Source organism: Pavona decussata, unplaced genomic scaffold (genome assembly GCF_977016875.1).
Source record: "Pavona decussata unplaced genomic scaffold, jaPavDecu1.1 SCAFFOLD_38, whole genome shotgun sequence".
Taxonomy (NCBI): Eukaryota; Metazoa; Cnidaria; class Anthozoa; order Scleractinia; family Agariciidae; genus Pavona; species Pavona decussata.
In genome coordinates, this window is record NW_028145460.1 from 4,575,600 (window position 1) to 4,594,556 (window position 18,957).

General features: G+C 42.6%; 3 protein-coding genes across 3 annotated transcripts in view; all 3 read left to right on the plus strand.

The window, feature by feature from the left end:
• LOC146483722 (uncharacterized) overlaps positions 1 to 18,957 on the plus strand; it is a 232,772-nt gene that overhangs the window by 144,690 nt on the left and 69,125 nt on the right. The window lies entirely within an intron of this gene.
• On the plus strand, positions 565 to 4,945 carry LOC146483731 (extracellular calcium-sensing receptor-like). Its single transcript, XM_085105866.1, has one exon. It carries the CDS (start codon positions 737 to 739, stop codon positions 3,455 to 3,457), a length of 2,721 nt encoding a protein of 906 aa, XP_084961992.1. The 5' UTR covers positions 565 to 736; the 3' UTR covers positions 3,458 to 4,945.
• Positions 15,311 to 18,364, plus strand: LOC146483732 (metabotropic glutamate receptor 3-like). The gene has a single exon (XM_085105604.1). It carries the CDS (start codon positions 15,311 to 15,313, stop codon positions 18,362 to 18,364), a length of 3,054 nt encoding a protein of 1,017 aa, XP_084961730.1.

Sequence of the window (18,957 nt, forward strand, 5' to 3'; positions counted from 1 at the left end):
GGGGGGTGACAACTCTAACAAACCCTGTTTGAGCAATACTAGCTAGCTAGCCTTTACCTTAGTCGAACCGGAAATCGTGAGACTTTAAGTTTATTTACACTTTCCTCCAAACCACAGCTGAGTCGAAAAGTTTATTTTCGATGCGCGATCATGCGGAGTGAAGCCATCGATGATTTATTCTTGATTGACATGAGACGTGAAAGTCAGATATAGTGGCTTATATGTACACCGGGGGGGGGGGGGGGGTACTCCAAAAAAAATTGGGTAGGGGTGTGTGGCCCGCCTCCCAAAATCCTTACCCTACTTATGACCAAAATCTGCGATTTTCCCTATCCTATTTATGACCTGAAGTAGCTTCTTCTAAAAAAACAAAATCGAACCCAGGACTAGAGTGCAAAAATCTATACCCTATTTATGACCAAAATGGCTAAAAGCGATACCCTATTTATGACCAAAACAGCCGAAAAACAGTACCCTTTGGCGCCGCACATACCTATATAGCCCATATCAGGGAGTACCCTCCCCCCCTCCCCCGGGATATGTACTAACTTCCGCGAGTGGGAATATGTTTTCGCTTTCGTGGTCGGTTCAGCAGTAGGGTGAAACTCATCCTCTGAAAAATTAATGCTTCAGTTCATTTGTATGCATGAGGCTATTCATTTTCGTAAACAAAGTTGGTGGGTTGTCACAAAGGAAGACGGATAGTCATTTATTAACGCAATAACGACTTGAAGTGATGGCTTCGTTGATATTTAGCTTTCATAGCTTCCGCCGTGGAGTCATGTTGGCGATGATGTTATCCCTCGTTTTACCACAGAGCACACCAGCAACCGACAGTATTCCAGGACTGAGAGTCCGCAAGAAAGGAGACGTAACAATCGGTGGCCTTTTCCCCGTTTACGTGCGTGGAGTATTTCGATCAAAATACATGTCATTGGCAGAATCCATGATCTTTGCAATTGAGCAAATCAACAATGACACGACTCTTTTGCCAAACGTTACACTTGGTTACGATATTTCGGACACAAATCTACAAAATCGCCGAGCTATGCAATCCACGCTGGATTACGTAAATGTTCACAAATTTTCCTTTATCAATCCCCAGCTGAACGAGACGTGTATTATCTTGCCCGAGGGTCAGCTCTCGCCAGTGGTCGCTGTTGTGGGTACTGGAACATCAAGGTCATCGATTCTCGTGTCTAATCTACTAGAAGTGGAAGACATGCCGCTTATAAGTTATGCTGCTACAAGCGACGAACTGAGCAGCAGTGCGTATCCGTCGTTTTTTCGCACGGTACCCCCTGATCGCTTCCAGTCAAAAGTGATGTCGGATATCGCGAGGTACTTTAACTGGACCTACGTGGCTGCCATAGCCGCCGACGATGCATACGGCAGATCGGGGATCGAATACTTCCGTAAACATTCAAAACCCCAAGGAATCTGCATTGCCTACGATAATTACTTCCCAATCAACGAGGAAAGAGAGGAAAAAGTTCAAAAGATTATTGAGGAGCTTAAAGAAATGACCAATGTGGGCGTGATCATCTTGTATTGTGATAGACGGTCTGCCCTAAGCGTGCTAAAAGAAGCCCTACGACAAGGTCTAGTGGGAAGGATATGGATTGCTAGCGAAGCTTGGGGAGACAATGACCACGTTCTTCAACACGAGGAACTTAAACCCATTCTGAAGGGAATGCTTGGGGTTGTTTTTACTGACATTACTGTCCCTTCATATAAGCGATACTTATTGTCACGCACTTCGCTCCACAGAGCTTCGTCGTGGTGGAGAATCTTCTGGGAACGAGAATACGATTGCACTTTCAACTTTACACCCTCTGCTGGAAAGAAACGGTGCTCGGACGACCTCACAATCAATGAGAATATCTTCGAAACGAGTTTGTACGACAGCAAAACCACATTCGTCATCAACGCCGTGTACGCCATTGCGCATGCGTTAGACGCAATATTCAGGTGTAAATCTCCTCCAATGAAGAACTGTCCTCAGACGAAGCCCTATGTGGAGCCAAAAGATGTCCTGGAATACTTGAAGAAAGTCAACTTCACAACTGAAACCTCCAGCGTCTTTTTTGACGAAAATGGTGATTCTTTGGCGACTTACAATATCATGAACTACCGTGTAGACAACGACACAGGCCGTCGCGTGGAAAATGTAGGGACATGGGAATCACAGATTCTCAAACTCAACTCTAGTGCCATTCTTTGGAACAACGGGCTGACGGGACATATCCCGCGCGCAGTCTGCAGCGAGAGGTGCAAGCCAGGGTACCGACAGACGCAAGAGCTGAACTGTTGCTGGCAGTGCATCAAGTGTTCCCAGGACACTGTGTCAAGTGTCGTTGGTGCGATGAATTGCACCAAATGTCCGAAGGATCACATCTCCAACGAGGAACGCACAAAATGTCTTCCCGTACCCCTGGAACGCATCCACTGGGGGGATCCCGTAGGAATTTTGGTCACCTTCATCGCTTGTCTGGGTGTTCTGGCCACTGTGCTTGTTGGTGTTGTGTTCATATGGCGAAATCAAACGCCAATCGTAAAAGCTTCTAATCGAGAACTCAGTTACCTGTTCTTGTTTAGTATAGGCATGAATTATCTGTGGGCGCTGGTGAACTTCTCAGAACCCAACCATGTCATCTGTCCGGTGTCAACTGCGTGGTTCTACATATTTTACACCATTGCAATAGTCGTGCTTGGAGTCAAAACCAAGAGGATCGTACATCTCTTTGAACATCGTGTCCCGCGATCTGAACTCACCAAAGGCTTCATCGAGAAGCACAAGCACATCCTGATAATTGTTGGCGTTGTTGGCTTGGATGTCTTAGTCCTCGTCGTCTGGTTTGTAGTCGACATTCCTCGTCCTCGGATAGACAGATCGGTGAGGACCTCTTTCTTTCTTGATTGCCTGGAAACGACGAACTTAGGAGGAGATTTCTGCCAATATACTCTGGTCGCGATCCTCGTCATCATGTCCTTCGTCTGCTGCTACTTTGCATTCAAGTCCAGGAAACTGCCGCACAACTTCAACGAGGGGAAATTCATCGCATTCGCGCTTTACGTTCTCGTAATCTCATGGGTGACATTTTATCCCGTTCATTTGAACATACGTGGTAAATACAGCGTTGTCGTCTCGGGTGCCTCCTCCATCATCTCCGCCACTGGATTGCTCGTATGTATCTTTGTACCCAAGGTGTACATCATCATTTTTCACCCCGAGAAAAATACCATGGCTTACATGAAGAGCCAAATTTCTAACCACACCTTCCGCAAGAGCACTGTCGATGGGGAACCCCGGCAAAGATCATATGCGCCGGTTGGTAATGTGAGTACAGGGGTGCCCCAAACAAAGACTTCAAGCCGGACATACTCGCAGGAGGATTCAACCAAACTTTCAAACGCAGATCTTAAGGACGGTAGCGTGGTTATCACCAACTTATAGAGCGGTTTTCATTTGAGTGTCGTATAACCAAACCCAGAAAAATTACTCGGGTATTTAATGAGAGATGAACCAATAAGAACTCGAAGAAAATACATGTAACCAGCGCCAAGCGTGAGAAAACGCGTGCGAGTAAGTCACGATTGTGTTTTAGGCCGAGAAAGTGGTGCGAGTTTATCCAACCAATCACAGAGCGAAGTATAGCAAATGAAAGCAATTAACAAATTCATCTCGTAACAAGATGTTTAACTTTGGAGAAAACGTCTGGTTAAATCGGTCGCGTTCTCCAATCAGCCATTATGAGGTCATTAATACCGATTTTACCGGATATACCACATGTAATCTAGAATGAGAAGTTCAAAGTATGAGATTATTTCCAAATTACTTTCGACACTCAACTGGAAACCGGAAAACACACTTCCACAGTGATTAATTTACCTTATTGAAAGTGTTATCCACTAAAATCTTTTTTTCTTCAACCTTCGCAAGGATATCAAGATAGACCTCCAAGAATGCCTCCACTGAGAAACCGAGCTCGCCCGCTGCACGAAAAATCGCCTTTGCGAATCACCTTTGACATAAGTTAAAGATGGCAACGGCCATCTTTGCCAAACCTCCAATTTAACGTTATGTATCTTCGATTGTTTTCAAAGGTATGGACCGTACGGCAAAGGTGCTGTCAATGTTGTTTTTACTTGTACAAAAGGTACCTTCGATACTTATACGTTTGAGGAGCGTGAAAGAATTGCCAAAGGGATGTCAAACTGCACTAATTTCTTTGAACACCTTTGAATGTGTTTCACACAACTTTGAGGAGCCTTCGAATGCGAATGAAGGGTAATAAAAGCCGAATCAGTTTCGTGTATTGTGCAAGAGCAGAAGCTTTTGTTTGTTGTAGGTTAGAGAAAAAAATTTTCCTATCCTTTAATTTGATGGTCATGAACCACTTTCAATTACATGAATTCAAGTTTTCGAAACTGAAAAAAAAAAGGAAATTAATTCTTAGTTACGAAACTCGACTGCGGACTGATAAAAGACGCTGTTTGCGTCTGTTGTGATTGGCGAGAGTAATTACTTTAATTGATTTTGACTTTACGACACTCAGTTGAAAACCTTTCTATAATCAATTACCAAATTTGTTCCCGCCATTATAAGTTTCTAACCAGATTTATAAAGGAAATCGACTAAATACAAAGGAGCGAGACAAAGAAAAAAAAAGATTCATGTAACTGTATTTCAGTATCAAATTTTATAAGTATATTCAGTTAACATTTAAGAGGACCTGATGTTTGGTTCTCACGATGATAATAGTATTTCGATATTATGTACAAATATGATTTTTAATTGTCAAATTTAAAGAGAAGTTTGATAGTATGGCAGAGAAGAAGAAAATTTACTGAAAATTTACATTTGATTTAAATGAAATTGTGTCTAATTATTACTGTTACTGAAAAAAATTTAATTTAATAAAACTGCTGTTTGTTAAGTCTATACTGGCGCACAGTTTTTTTTTTACAATTGGGTATTAATGTAGGAGACTATGATGATCTGTTAGTACTTAACGCATCGGCAGAAAAAAAATTATTCACACTTCCCAAGTACAAAAAGACTTTGCATTTCATATTCATTTCACATTAAATCATTACTCTACCCTGAGCTTTTATTTTCAGGTAACTTTTGCAAGTAATTAACCCATGAAGTCAGTCCGGAAGGTTTTAACCAGGCCAATGTCATCTCAAACAGTCCTTGTCAGGACTACACTCACTCGGATGATCATAACTTGTTACGTACTTATGACATGACTCCTGGGTTCGTGGAGTGCAAGTAAGTTACAAATTAACCAGAACTCGTGACCTTGAAGCTGAAATTGTCAAGCGCAAAACGCGCTTTTAAAAACAAAATATAAGAAATCACGCGAAACGTGATTGCAAAACGCTTCATGAGAGACATGACTCGAAACACAAGTTTAATCAGTAATTGGTTTGTGAACACATTCAACTTAGAACTCATAATATTTGAATGGAGTTTGTGTGCTGGAGATTACCCCTCCCACCCAACATGCACTGTCCCCTCCCCTCTAACAGCAGCGTCCATGTAAACCTTTTTCGTTTAACCAAGTTGACGAAAATTCAAAAATTATACAGTGAGTGAGTGAGTGGGTGAGTGAGTGAGTGAGTGAGTGAGTGAGTGAGTGAAAGAACGAACGAACGAACGAGCGAACGAACGAACGAACGAACGAACGAACGAACGAACGAACGAACGAACGAACGAACGAACGAACGAACGAACGAACGAATGAATGAATGAATGAATGAATGAATGAATGAATGAATGAATGAATGAATGAATGAATGAATGAATGAATGAATGAATGAATGGTCCCTCGCGTGCGAGGATCAAAGAAAGGAAATAGGCATCTTGCCAGCTCGCTTGTGGCTATTAAAGTAGTCTTTTAATGGGTGAGGTGCAGATCGTTTGGCACTGCTGACGTGCAGCTACCCTTCCTTTCCGTCGCCTGCGTTTTTCCTTTGTAGCTCCTCTCCTTTCAGTTTTAACAAGAGAGGATGTTTCGAACTTTTGGCTTGCTTGCTTGCCAGTAGAGAATACCCAGCTGTGTAAGGCAGTCTGTTTTCCTTTCCGATTTTTTAAGATGAGCGAGTGGTTGTACACAGGCTTCGTAAAGAACAACACCTCAGAAAGAAACAGCGTTCATTGTATTAAGTTTTCTCTTAGACACGTACAAGCAATATAGGAAACTACGTCACCTACTTCAAGCCAAGTGAAAGTGTTCCGATAGAAAGTATGACGTGTTGGAATGCACCAGTGTCTAATTTGCCAAGCGGAAATTACTTTTATTTCTCAGTACAGTATCTGTCGCTTTCTGCTAGATTGTTTCGATTGTATCACTTTTACACATGTGGCAATATTACAGGGATTTTGAAAACAATTATTTGCTCAGAAAGGTCACAATCTTCATTCCACATACTTACAGTAAAACGACAGACCCTACCATTAAGTCGATCGAAAGGAAATGGTTTATATTGCAGCTTTAGGATCAAACTATTAGTTCTCCCAACTGATTGCTGTAATATTCTTTTAACGTTAGTTTCAGGAATTTAGTGGTGCATCGACAATATGATATATCGTGCCTGACTAGTCACAATTAAAGGTTTGGCCTTGTTTATTATAATTATATTGGCACAATGTCAGGGACTTTGTTTGACCTTGTCGAATCATGAGACAAGAAATTTCAATCATAACAACCTTGTGTGGAAGTGGGCGTATTTTTGGCATATTCTGTGATGTCTCCCACCTAACCATTGTGTAACCGATGCATGCCATCTGTGTTGGATGTGCTGACTTGCGGTTGGGTTGGGATTCACCGATTTATTGGCCCGATTTGTAGGTTCAATTTACGGTGTTACAATTTGTCAGCACGGGGTGACTTTGGTCTGCTTGCTCATTTTCTTTGTCAAATTAGGCCAAATCGGCCCGGTTAATCGGTACCTGCAAATTAACCTTTAATGTGTTTCAGCCTCAGCGCGACAAGCTTACATAAAGAACTTCCCATTTGTAAAGCCGCCGTTAAATGTTGAAACTTTTAGCTGAAACTTGTGCGCAACGGCTTTCAGCGGGCGTTGCACCGTGTAACATGGTCGTTTTCGTGAAACTTTTTCGAACTCCCGTTGCGAGACACGTTTCACGAAAAGTAGAACCGCTTTCCAATTCTGCAACGGCTCGCAACGGTCGCAGTGGTGACAAAACAAGAGTTTCACCGTGTAATACCACTTTGTGAAACTGGTCCCGTTCGGCCTTACAGCGCCGTTGCACACAAGTTTCAGCTAAAAGTTTCAACGTGTCTGACGGCGGTTTAACCAAAATCGCAGTGACAGATAGTATAGACGCGGTCGGGCGCGGGGATCATTTGGGGCCAGCTTTTCTCCATCCGTCTTGCCACTCTCCCCCTCCCCCCTTCCCTCCTCCACCCTTCCACCCACTTTTTGAAATCGTCTCGAATCGGACGTGACTTCATGTTTGCTCAGCTGAAATCTGGCGCTTTGGTTTAAAGATTCGGTCAAGAACCTTGGAAGGAAATTCAACCACAACACTGTCGAACGCAAACAATTGCAAGATAAAAAATACGGCTGAAAGAGTTAATAAAACCAACAACAGCATCGAAAAAATAGTTGAAGTATGGAATGGATATTAGCTTTGTACTATAATTAATTAAGGGTGCGTTCGAGTGACCCTATTCCGGAATAAGGCGTGAATACAACCGATACAATGGTTACTAAAAATTCCTCACGAGAGGCTTTTAGAGCACTGGAATACCAAATTTGGTCTTTACCATCATGAACGGCGAACAAGCGTTTGCAGATTAAAAACAAATTACCTATTCAAAGCGAGACTGGTATAGAGGCTGTTCTCTTCATACTTATTGATATTTTCCTGAAAAACGTCAATCGAACGCGACCTTATTGTACAGATCCTCTATTATGAGCTTTCGTATTCTCGGTTTCCAGGTTATTTGAATCGTGGCGTTTTTTCTTGTCACCTTTTATTTATTTGCTCCTTGGTGTTTTGAATAGTTGTGGTTTTCTGGTGGAATCAGCCAGTCTCCCAGAGGACGTTAGGCACCCGAGGGGGTGGGGGTTGTCCCCTATATAGGCTCAGACAGGCATGTGCGGCCCCAAAGGATATGGTTAATGAGCTGTTTTGGTCTGATAAAGGGTATAGATTTTTAACCATTTTGGTCTAAAAGTTTGAAAACGGGTAGGGGTTCCATAAACCAGGTCTGAAAAATGGGTATGAATTTTAGAGGCCAGGTCTGAAAAATGGCGCCAGAAAATTACATATTTTGGTCTTAAATAGGGTCAGGGTTTAAAGAACCAAGCCGCACACCCCAAACAAAAATTCCGAGGAGAAGGCAGTGCTGAGAAGGTATTGGGGAGAAATAGTTATAATAACCCGGCGGTCGCAGCCTTTCCTGCAACTACTGCTATATGCACAATGCATGATATATACTAGGGTATGGTAAATCATGTGATTGTGTTTTTAAATGCGTCATAACCAGTGACAAAAGGGGCAGCCCCTTCATCCTCTCTCTTGCTAGTAATTATCAATTATACAATGACCAAGGAACACTTCAAAAAGGACGCCCCCTCCCCACTCCCCCCTTCCAAATTGTTCTATGTGCTATTTGATTTTTCTTGTGACTAGCTCGTGGTCGATCTTCCCGGAGGCTTGAATGGACAAATTCCTGTCACATGCGTTTTCTTATATCTGTACGTCATGGAAATCCTAAGTGACTCATTACTTAGTCATCATCATCTGGTTAGGGGGTTTTCAATTTTCATTTCTTACCTTCATGGCGAGCCTAGCCTGCATTAATGAAGTGTACCTTTAAGAGATCAAAAACTCACAAAAAAAAGGTTATTACACCAAATCGTCCCTTTCACTACTTCATCATGTTTTGCTGAAGTAGATGTTTTGAATCATCCTTGTCACGCATCAAGAGCAAGGACGTGACTCGGCATAATTCTTCACGTCAGTACCTGTAAAATAAGAAAACGTCCAAAAATTATCTCGTGTGACAAACATCCACTCCATACGTCAATCTCGTTTCTATTTGTCTTAAAGTCAAATATAATTTCATTTTCTAGTCATACTAGTCAGTTCCTGCCTTTATTCTGACAAAACAGCAATGTTTATAAGAAGGAATTCCATAAGTGGTATGTACGTTACTAAGGTTACCAGTCACAGAAGCTGAAGTCAATAGCTCTGGCTCTGATACAAGTAAAATAAATCCTTCCTGCAAAACAGTCCTTTCCTCTATTGAAATTTACGATGGGGTTGGAGGGGGAGGGGAGGGGGCAGGCTCGAATCGCCAAGGATGCAAACTTACGAGGCCGAGTAAAGCGCCGAAAGCGTTGATTATCAAACGCGATCGTCTCGCGCGTGGCTTATACGTGACCACACGCATTTGTTCAACGAACCGAACGCAAAAATACGGAGCAATTCCAGATCCACAATGACGGACCAATTTTCCAAGCTTGGCATTTAGAAAAGAAACTTCAACTGACAAACCCACAGTGGCACATGAATATGTGTAAATCGTATTCAATGGCATTTATGTCACGCTTGTAGACTAGCTGACCACTATTCAGTGACAATTTTGGCATGATTTAATATGTCTCAATATTTGGCCTCATGAGCTTGAAAGGTTACACTAATAATAAGAAGAAAAACATAGTGATCATGAACTACGTGCCGTAGTAGGGAATTTATTGAAAGTCTACTTCCTCGCAACTCTTGAATTGAATATGACAACTGTTTAAAAGCTTTTATATGACGATTAAATGATAAAAAAACTGAATGGTGTTTTGCATCACATCACATGAATATTTAAACGAGGTAGGCGTGACTTTTAATCAGTCTTGTATTTTCCGGTATTTTAATATATTACTATGGGTACTATATCACCTTACTACGCGCTGGTTCGATGAGAAATGCGTTTCCAGGATGCTTTATACAATGAATGAATATCACTTTCCGAAGGTACAAAAATAACCATGCACGTTTAAAGAAGTAACCTCTAATTCATCACGATCAGCGTGATAGAAAAACAAAAGAAAACAACAAAATTTGTAAAGCGAGCAGAACTGGAAAGTCACGCTTCGCTGAATTGGAAAATAAACCAGGGGAGGGGAGGCTTAAACGTTCATTTCTAAGGACCTGCAACCTAGGAACTAGAAAGGAGCACAGCTCAACCAATTAAAGTTTTTGTGTTTTACAATAGGGAGAAAAGCGATCTCGTGCTTTTTGTCGTGTTCTCTCAGTAAAACTACACATTTTTTCAAATGTTTTTAATCTTCCCTGGCCTCCCCTCACCTCCTTTACCCGTCCCACCCCCAGGGGGCGTTTTTATTGATTCAACACATTCATTCAAACTATGCGCGCTCCCAGAGGTGACGAGTTTGTCTGTTATTAAAAATTACATATGTACACAAAAACTCATTCCCAAAATAGCCAAGTCGCAGTGTAGACGTGTTTTCTCTCGCGAGCATCGAGATTGCAGAGAAACTCACTGTTTCAAGAGGCGATCACCCCGAGGCTTAGCACGTCGCGAGAAAGTTAAATTAACGGTCGTGCTTCCTGTGAGATGAATGATTCAACGAGGTCAACGCAAACACAGGCCAACTTGTTTATAGGTGGGTGTTAGAAGTGGCAATTTGTGCGACATCAGAAATAGTGAAATCGAGTTAGAAAGTGGAAAGCGTTGTATATTTGTAATCCACCAGCAAAATAGCTGATTCCTCTCGCACGGAAATCAGCAACGCTCTGAACGCTGATCGGGATTCTACGCAATTGTTCAGAGGGGCAACGTCGTAAACAGAGCTGAACAAACAGCCATGTGTGAACATGACAAAGGCGAAACATGCCACACACACCCCATCAAACCCCCGTCTGATTTCTTTGACCAATGGAGTGTTTTAGACAACATTGATGAGGAGGCCCTAAAGAAACTTATTTGCGAGTTTGGACTCGAACTTCAGCGCGAGTTACCGGAGCTAAAAGGATCTCTACAGCTAACGGTTAATGTTGGGGAAGACGAGGACCCCGAACGCTGACTGTACATAGCTTTATAAGGAGCCGATCGAGTATGTCCACATTCTCGACAAGTGAGAAATATGGAGTACGGGAGAAAGAAACTACCGCTCCTGCACGATGTTATTATTCTTTTTATAAAATTCAAACGAACACGCACAACTTGTGAAATGGAAAGCTATCCATACGGTGTGATTTTGAAGTTGTTACGCAGGCGCACTCGAGCGTGAAGATAGTTCAAACGTGTTGAAAGCCATGTGCAATGTTTCTTTACACGTAAGCGCATTAACCAGACACTCGGAAAAGTAGATTGGATTTCCTTGACACGGAACTTCCGAACAGAGTGGTCAGAACAGTTAAATTTGAAATAAATTTATTTGATATGTTAATGCCGATTTGATGGGTATACATGCATGGCTACTTAAAATTCCGATCCTGGCCCTCGGCTCTGCGGGCCTGTGACATGCAATCATCAAGTTTGCTAAAACGGGAAATTTGTGAATTCTTTTTAAAGTACTGTACAAAAATCTAGGACACTTGACACTTAAGAAAATAAAAATACAAGAAATGTAAAACCGTTATTAGAATGATTCGGATACTTAGATAATCACTCGATAGATAAATGATGGTAAGATAATCGCTGACAGTATTTAGTTCCCAAGAAACAAAGAGGTGATTAAATAACTTGGAATTTTGATACGGCTGATATAGAACTCCAGAACTTAAAACAAACTGGCAATTTCAACACTCTATCAGCTTTAAAATACTTTTTCTTCTGTCTCCAAACTTCCCCACTGATTTAACTATTACGGCGATATTAGTTTGCTTCTCGCGGTAACGTGTGCTTTCATTTCAACAAAACCGTATTATTGTTTCTTTTGTGATTAGCATCAGGGGATATCGCGCTTAATTGCCAAATGTCGATATTACGTAATACAGAATTACAAAGCAATCTATGAAGCTTAATTTTGAGCATTTTCAGAAATATTTCATATTCTAATTACTTTGCTGAGTTTCTAAACCGACCTTGCATACGGATTTTTGGCGGAATAATGAAGAATAATAAAAAGAGGGGGTGGGTCAAATGGCGGAGGGGGGGGGGCACCCCTAGTTAAACTGAGGGACGGGGAGGTGCGAATGGTGTCATACATACACCCACAAAAAGTCCCTCGGACTTGAAGCGAAAGCCGAAAAAATCCCGTGACCCAAAACTGAGTTAAACCTCCAAAAACTCCCATGCTGAATTTTGCATTCAGAATAGATTAACGTCCGCAAAAAATAATCCCTGGTAAAATGAAACTAGCCGCACTCGGCCAAAAGACTATGAATACATCCCTGACCAAAGGTGACCTGTAAAGGCTGCCATCTGATCCGTGACATTCATCCATTCATCATTTTATTCCTGTTTATGAAGTGTCAATGCGTTTAGCTCAGAGCACTAATTGGGGTTGCCTGCGCTGCAAATGGAGGGTGAAATTCCGCATGCGGCGGAACAGGCTATAATAGGGGACACTCTCCAGATCGAATAGGAATTTGGAAATATTGGTTTTGAGGAGAGGGAAAAACTGGAGCATTTGGAGAAAAATACTCGGAGCAAGGACGAGAACTACTGACGACAAACGCAACCCACATATGACACTTCACCGGCCTGCACCAGGAATTGAATTTGAACCCGGGCCACTTTTGGTGAGAATCGATTTATCGCTGGGGGCGATAAAGAAGAGTTATCGTTTTGGTTTTGGAGAGACTACGCATTTGATTTAGCACCTGTTGTGACCTCTGCTTTTAGTTACTCCCTAAAACATCTGAACCGTTCCTTAGATTTGCATTAAGTCGTCTTGTTACGCGACGAAAGAGTGACCGAAGAGCGACCGACGTTTTCCCGCTTAACTGCGACTCCCACGAAAACGGACTTTGAGAAAGTGTAACCGTTCCCGTGACGTGGAAGATGGCTAACAAAATCGCAAGTTTTGAATGCAGGGGACAACACGACACAAAATAAACTGCTCTGAATACGTTTCGTTGCCGGATATCTTGTAGTAGAAATGCACGTGCCAGACCGTGTAAATAAACCAAACTGATTGCAGGGCTGACACAAAGGGCTTATTTTTTGGGCCAATATTTCAACTAGTACAAAATCCCTTTAGCTAAATGCAGAGACTCGCCATTTTTTAGACCGAACTAGCTACGCTCAAACCAATACCGTCTCCTCAGAGGTCCGTCGTTCCTCCGGTCTCTCCTGTTGTGTTTGTTGGTTATTGGTATCCAAGAATCCGGGCACGTGTCTATCGCGTTATCCCTGCTGAAGTTATCAGGGTGTAGCCTGATGTGGATCGCCTCTTTGCCTGTGTACCAATGTGAGCCTCGATCAATAAACTTCACCTCGTTCCAAAGCGGGTGTTGGTCAGGCTTGTTGGCCGTGCTCTGAAACGGCGGGTTTTCTGATTCTTTCCTGCATAGGTATAGACCTCCCCGTTTCGCCGATGTTGACTTCGCCGCGTTCACAAGGGATCTTGAACTACACCATCTTCCGGTGAACCGCGTCCTAGTGCATGTGAGCTAACTGAGGTGTCAGATTTGAAGACTATGCGTACAGTATGCCTTGTTGTAGGCACTCTGCACTCTGCGATGAGGTGGTCCAAAACGTCTCTCTACGTAACTGAGAAAAAGGCCGCTGTGGACGGCTTCAGCTTCCTCGCAAGCTCTCTGCTAGGTGTCGGTCTGCAGGTCTTGGTCAGCTTCTGCGAAGAAGAGAAATGGATAACCGTTAGAAACAAGAATTTCATAGATGACAAATCAAAATGTTTCTTCTCCTCAACGATATAGCTTATCAGTCGGGTCACGAGACTTTTCGTCCGGTCATACAAGCACTTGACAATAGGTGGTTTGCAACCAATCCCTAGAGATCCAAAAGAAAATGGTGTGGCAGCCATGTTGGATGACAGAACCTTTTGTTTTGTCATCCAACATGGCCGCCATAGCGTTGTCTTTTTGGATCTCTAGGGATTGGTTGCAAACCACCTATACCCCCGGGGGGGGGGGGGGTACTTCCTTGTAAGAGGCTAATGGGGATGTACTGCTGGATGGGGTCGCATTTTCACATCTGGATAGACTAGAATAGGGTTGCATTTTCAATAGAGTTACTAGAATGGGGTCGCACATTTTCGGATTTTTGGGGTAAGAACATTCTGTTAAGTAGGGATTCAAAATGGTCTCGGTTAAAAAGTTCAGAAAGTTGTTGTTTATTAAATGTAACAATCACCTCGCATTACTTTCCGTTCTTGAAAGTTGATGCATAAATAGAAAGTGATTTAGCTGGGATCGCGAAAATTACATTTTCCCAAAAAGTGACTAAGATGGGGTCTATAACTGGCCTCAAAATAGACTATAATGGGGCAGGGGCTCTGAGAGGCCAGCGGCACATACCCAGCAAAACTGAACCTAAGTACCCCCCCCCCCCCCCCGGGCCTATACCGCATTTTACTTATTGAAGAGGGAGTGAATCATACGCTAAGCATCCTGGATACTGAAGTGTACCATTCTAAGATGTCAGTGCTGATTGCCGGAACGACCGGCCGTAAATTAGCTCCTAAACAAAGCTCGGCTACAGACCGTCTGACTCCGGAAGTTAACGGAGAAGCTGCTCACACCTTAAAGCGGACAACTTGTCAGAGGCTGCCTTCCTCAGGATCTGTTCCCTAAAAAAATTCTGCAACCAAGAAAGTCAGCCAAGAATTCACAGCACACCAGATTTTGCGATAAGGAAGCGTTTCAGTATTTCATTTCTCAATCGGACAGCTGTCAAGGTACTAAACCTTTGTGCGCATTGTTCCCTTACCAAACGAAGTCCTGGCAACACTCGAACCAACAAAAAGCATTCAAACGCTCTTATTTTACAAGTGACCCAGCTACCGCCTGTGTATTTTTCAAAGCCAGGACCCTGCGAATTTTAACCGCAATCGTCAAGGAAGAGACCTTTATATAATCATTTCAAGTCAGGATTAGTTTCTGATCAAAAACGCGTTTCCCAGCAAGTATCTTGTTAGTGCCAAGAATTTCCAGTTAGCATTATGTAGACCAAAGAGCGGATATTTTGCATATATATCAGCTCTGTTGCAGAGCGCCCTCTTTATTATCATGATAAGGACAATTATAACGAGGACAATAACATTTCGTTCCCATGGGAAGCTGTGTGATGCAAACAGTAGTTTAAACCAGTTGACTCGACAGTCTTGCGGTCTTTGTAGAATGGAAACTTTGATTGTAAAAAGAGCTTTAGAAATCTACGCACTCGTCGTCTCGATCGCAATACATGTAGTTTCTTCACAAAGCTGTAGCGACGCGCCACTTTATGTGGACTGTGTAGATGGCGATGTCATTTTGGCTGGACTTTTCAGCATTCACGAGAAAACGGCGAAGGACGAATGTGGCACAACTTTAAACGCTCAACAACTCGCCAATGCCGAAGCCATGATTTACGCGATTGAACAAGTCAACAAGAACCCCTATCTACTTTCAGATATAAGGCTAGGTTATCGCATTTTCGACACCTGCGGAATACCTGCAAGGGCAAATACCATGGCGTTTTCGTTTGTGATCAATAACGCCCTGAATAAACACATTCAAGAGGTAAACACAACACAAGAAGAAATTAATGGCTTCTTGCCGGTAAATGTGTCCAAACGACCCATCGCGCTGGTCATAGGACCCGTTGATTCAGCAAGCTCGGTCGTCGTCGCAAACACCCTTCAAGTTGGGAATCTGCCGCTTATCAGTCCGTCGGCCACAAGCGATGAGCTCGGAAAATCACATTTCAGGATGTTCTTCCGCACTGTTCCACCCGACAGTCAACAAGCCAAGGCCATAAGTGATATTATTGAGTATTTTAATTGGACTTACATCGCGATTATCGGTAGTGACAGCTCCTATGGGAGATTCGGGGTGCACGCTATGGAACATGAAGCACATGACAGAGACACTTACTGCATACACAGCATAGAGTACTTTCCGCTTTCGGGCTATGAACGCAAAATTCAAAAGATAGTTTCAAAGCTGAAAAGAGCTATAAAAGTACAAGTTATTGTGCTGTGGGCTGGTGATATCTCCAGCATTCATTGTTTTTTTCGCGAGTCTTTGAAACAGCAACTGTTTGACCGCACGTGGATCGCATCAGACGGTTGGTCAGATACGACATCGTTATTCACTCCCCAATACTCAGCGGTAATTGGTGGATTGATAGGAACGACATTTCAGCAATTCAACGTTTCTGGATTTGAGAAACATCTCTTAGCAACAAATTTATCTTCACCGCGCATCAAGGATAACATATGGTGGAACGAATTTTTGCAAAGTGCAAGCAATTGCTCCCAGCTTGTCTGGAAAGGTTGCGGGGAACATGTAGCTAGAATGAGTTCAGATTTGTTTTCATTGATGAAATCTGCAAGCCTGGCTTATGTTATCGATGCGGTACAAGCCGCCGCGCATGCTATTGACTCAGCCTACCGCTGCGAACGCGACCAGACCAACTTGTCGCAAGTCACGTGTTCACGATCACAATTTTATTCCATAGACGTGTCACGCGATCTGAGAAAGGTCCAGTTTCAAGGTCTCACAGGAAGTATAAGTTTCGACGATAACGGTGATTCATTGCGGTCAGCGACATATGATGTCGTTAACCTTCGGGTCGTGCCCAGGAACACTCCGCTGCTTAACAAAGTTGGAACATGGAACAAAGCCCGAAAGAAGAGGCTACAACTGCCAACGGATGGAATACTCTGGAAGAATGGAAGCACAGTCATCCCAACCTCGCGGTGCAGTGAGTTTTGTCCTCCAGGGACAAGACAAACCTCAGCGATAGCTTGCTGCTGGGAATGCATTCCGTGCCGTTCTGGGGAAATAAGCACAAGTTACAGTTCAACAAACTGTACTCCATGCAAAGCTGATGAAAAATCTACTCACAATAACACGAAATGCGAGGACCTCCCTCTGGATAACATAGCTTTGAAGGATGTTCGAGGGATATCCTTACTAGTGATAGCCGGTATTGGGGTTTTGCTGACTTTATGTACCCTTGGAGTCTTCGTGAAATATCGCGATACTCCGGTTGTGAAATCTTCGAATCGAGAGCTTAGTTACGCATTCCTCGTGAGCATCCTAATTGCGTTTTTGGCGGCAAGTGTTTTGGTAAATGGTCCCACACCTTTTTCGTGTGTTGCAAGCATGCTCATCAACACCATGATATTCAACCTTTGCATTTCCATTCTGTTTCTAAAAACTAACCGATTGCTCCACGTATTTAACTCTCAAGCGGTTTTAACGAGCAAAACGCACTGGTTTTACAACAGAAACTACCAATTTGTAGCTCTGGGAATTCTAAATCTGTTTCCTGTTGTCTTGATAACAATTTTCCTGGTCATAAAGCCACCTTCCGTTCAGGTAACAATTATACCTTTCCAGTACAAAATTTTACACTGCTGGGTGACTACCACGACGGAAATAGTCATAAGCTGTACAGTGTACGCTTACGAATTCTTCTTATCCGTTTTGGTTGCCTATTACGCCTTTAGAGCAAGAAAACTGCCGTCCAGTTTTAACGAGACAAAGTACATTGCTTTCAATATGTACGTACAACTCACGACCTGTGTTACAACTTTCGCCGTTTTCACAAACCTGCGACCAGGTAGCCTCAGGGTAATTCTCAACTGCCTTGTGCAGCTTTGTAGGGCCTACGGCTTCCTGCTTTGCATTTTCGCGCCAAAACTATTCATTATTTTCCGACATCCGGAGAAAAACACACCTGATTTTGTTAAGGCTGCCGTTGCGCGTGACACGATGAAACGGTGTCTTTCAAACTCCTTGACTGAACTGAGAGTCGTTTCTTCCTCTAGAGAAACAAGATCAAGGACTGAAACTTCATCTCCTCCTTTGTCAGTTTCCTCGCATTCAGGTTGGCCTGTTACGTCACACGATGTAGAAAACAAAAGAGTGAAAAAAGACCATGCCCACAGACGAGTCACGTGGGATCACTGTTCCCCTACCGGATTTGACATCCGAGATGCCATCAACAGTCTCCGAGAAGCAAAGCGGGCCAACAGCTTAATCAATCAGGTCAAAAGCAGTTCGTCCGACATTCTTACAGAAAATGGAAGAGAAGTATCAAGCAAGGATCACGAAATAGTCGGCGAGGCTGACTTGGCATTTTTTAACGGTGAAATTTCATTGGACATTTTAAAAGATGCTGTCGTAATGGATCGCTCAGCTAAAGATGATTTACATGCAGAAGTTCAAGACTCTCGACTGTGATGTTTCTATTAATTTTGAGGAATTTCAATTTTACTTGACTTTTTTTCTTTTCCATGACAACAGCTGCGCTGCGTGATCAAAGGACTTTCTGATAACTAAGATTATTGAGCCATTTTGTTCATTTTTCTTCTAAAAAGACTATTAAATCGTCAGTTTTAGATTTTTTAATTGCTTGTTTTAAAGATAGTGCCTACTAATAAAGAAGTATTTTTGCGCAGTTTATTAACTATGCGGGAAAAGGAGATCTTAGCAAGAGCCAGTATTGGAATCCAAAAGGAAAATTGGAGGTAACCACGCATTTTTTTTTTAGACATAAGTAACCAACAATAATTCAAAAAAGGCTAAAATGCAAAACAATGTATGACACTTTTTCCCAAATTGAAGCTTATTTATCCCTGAAAAAAGTTACCCCTAAATTTTCTTTTCGGATTCCATTAACCCTTGCCAAGGCCTGCTTTTCCCGCGTAGTTATAAACTGCGCAAAAATATCTCTGTTTTACCAGGCACTGTTGTTGAGAAACCCAGCTTTCACGGGCTTCTCGAGATGCGCATATTTCCTGTATTTTTTCTTATAGCTTGAGGAAATACAATTT

Coding starts and splice junctions, on each gene's coding strand:
- LOC146483731 (XM_085105866.1), top strand. CDS start 737: ATGGCTTCGTTGATATTTAGCTTTCATAGCTTCCGCCGTGGAGTCATG.
- LOC146483732 (XM_085105604.1), top strand. CDS start 15,311: ATGGAAACTTTGATTGTAAAAAGAGCTTTAGAAATCTACGCACTCGTC.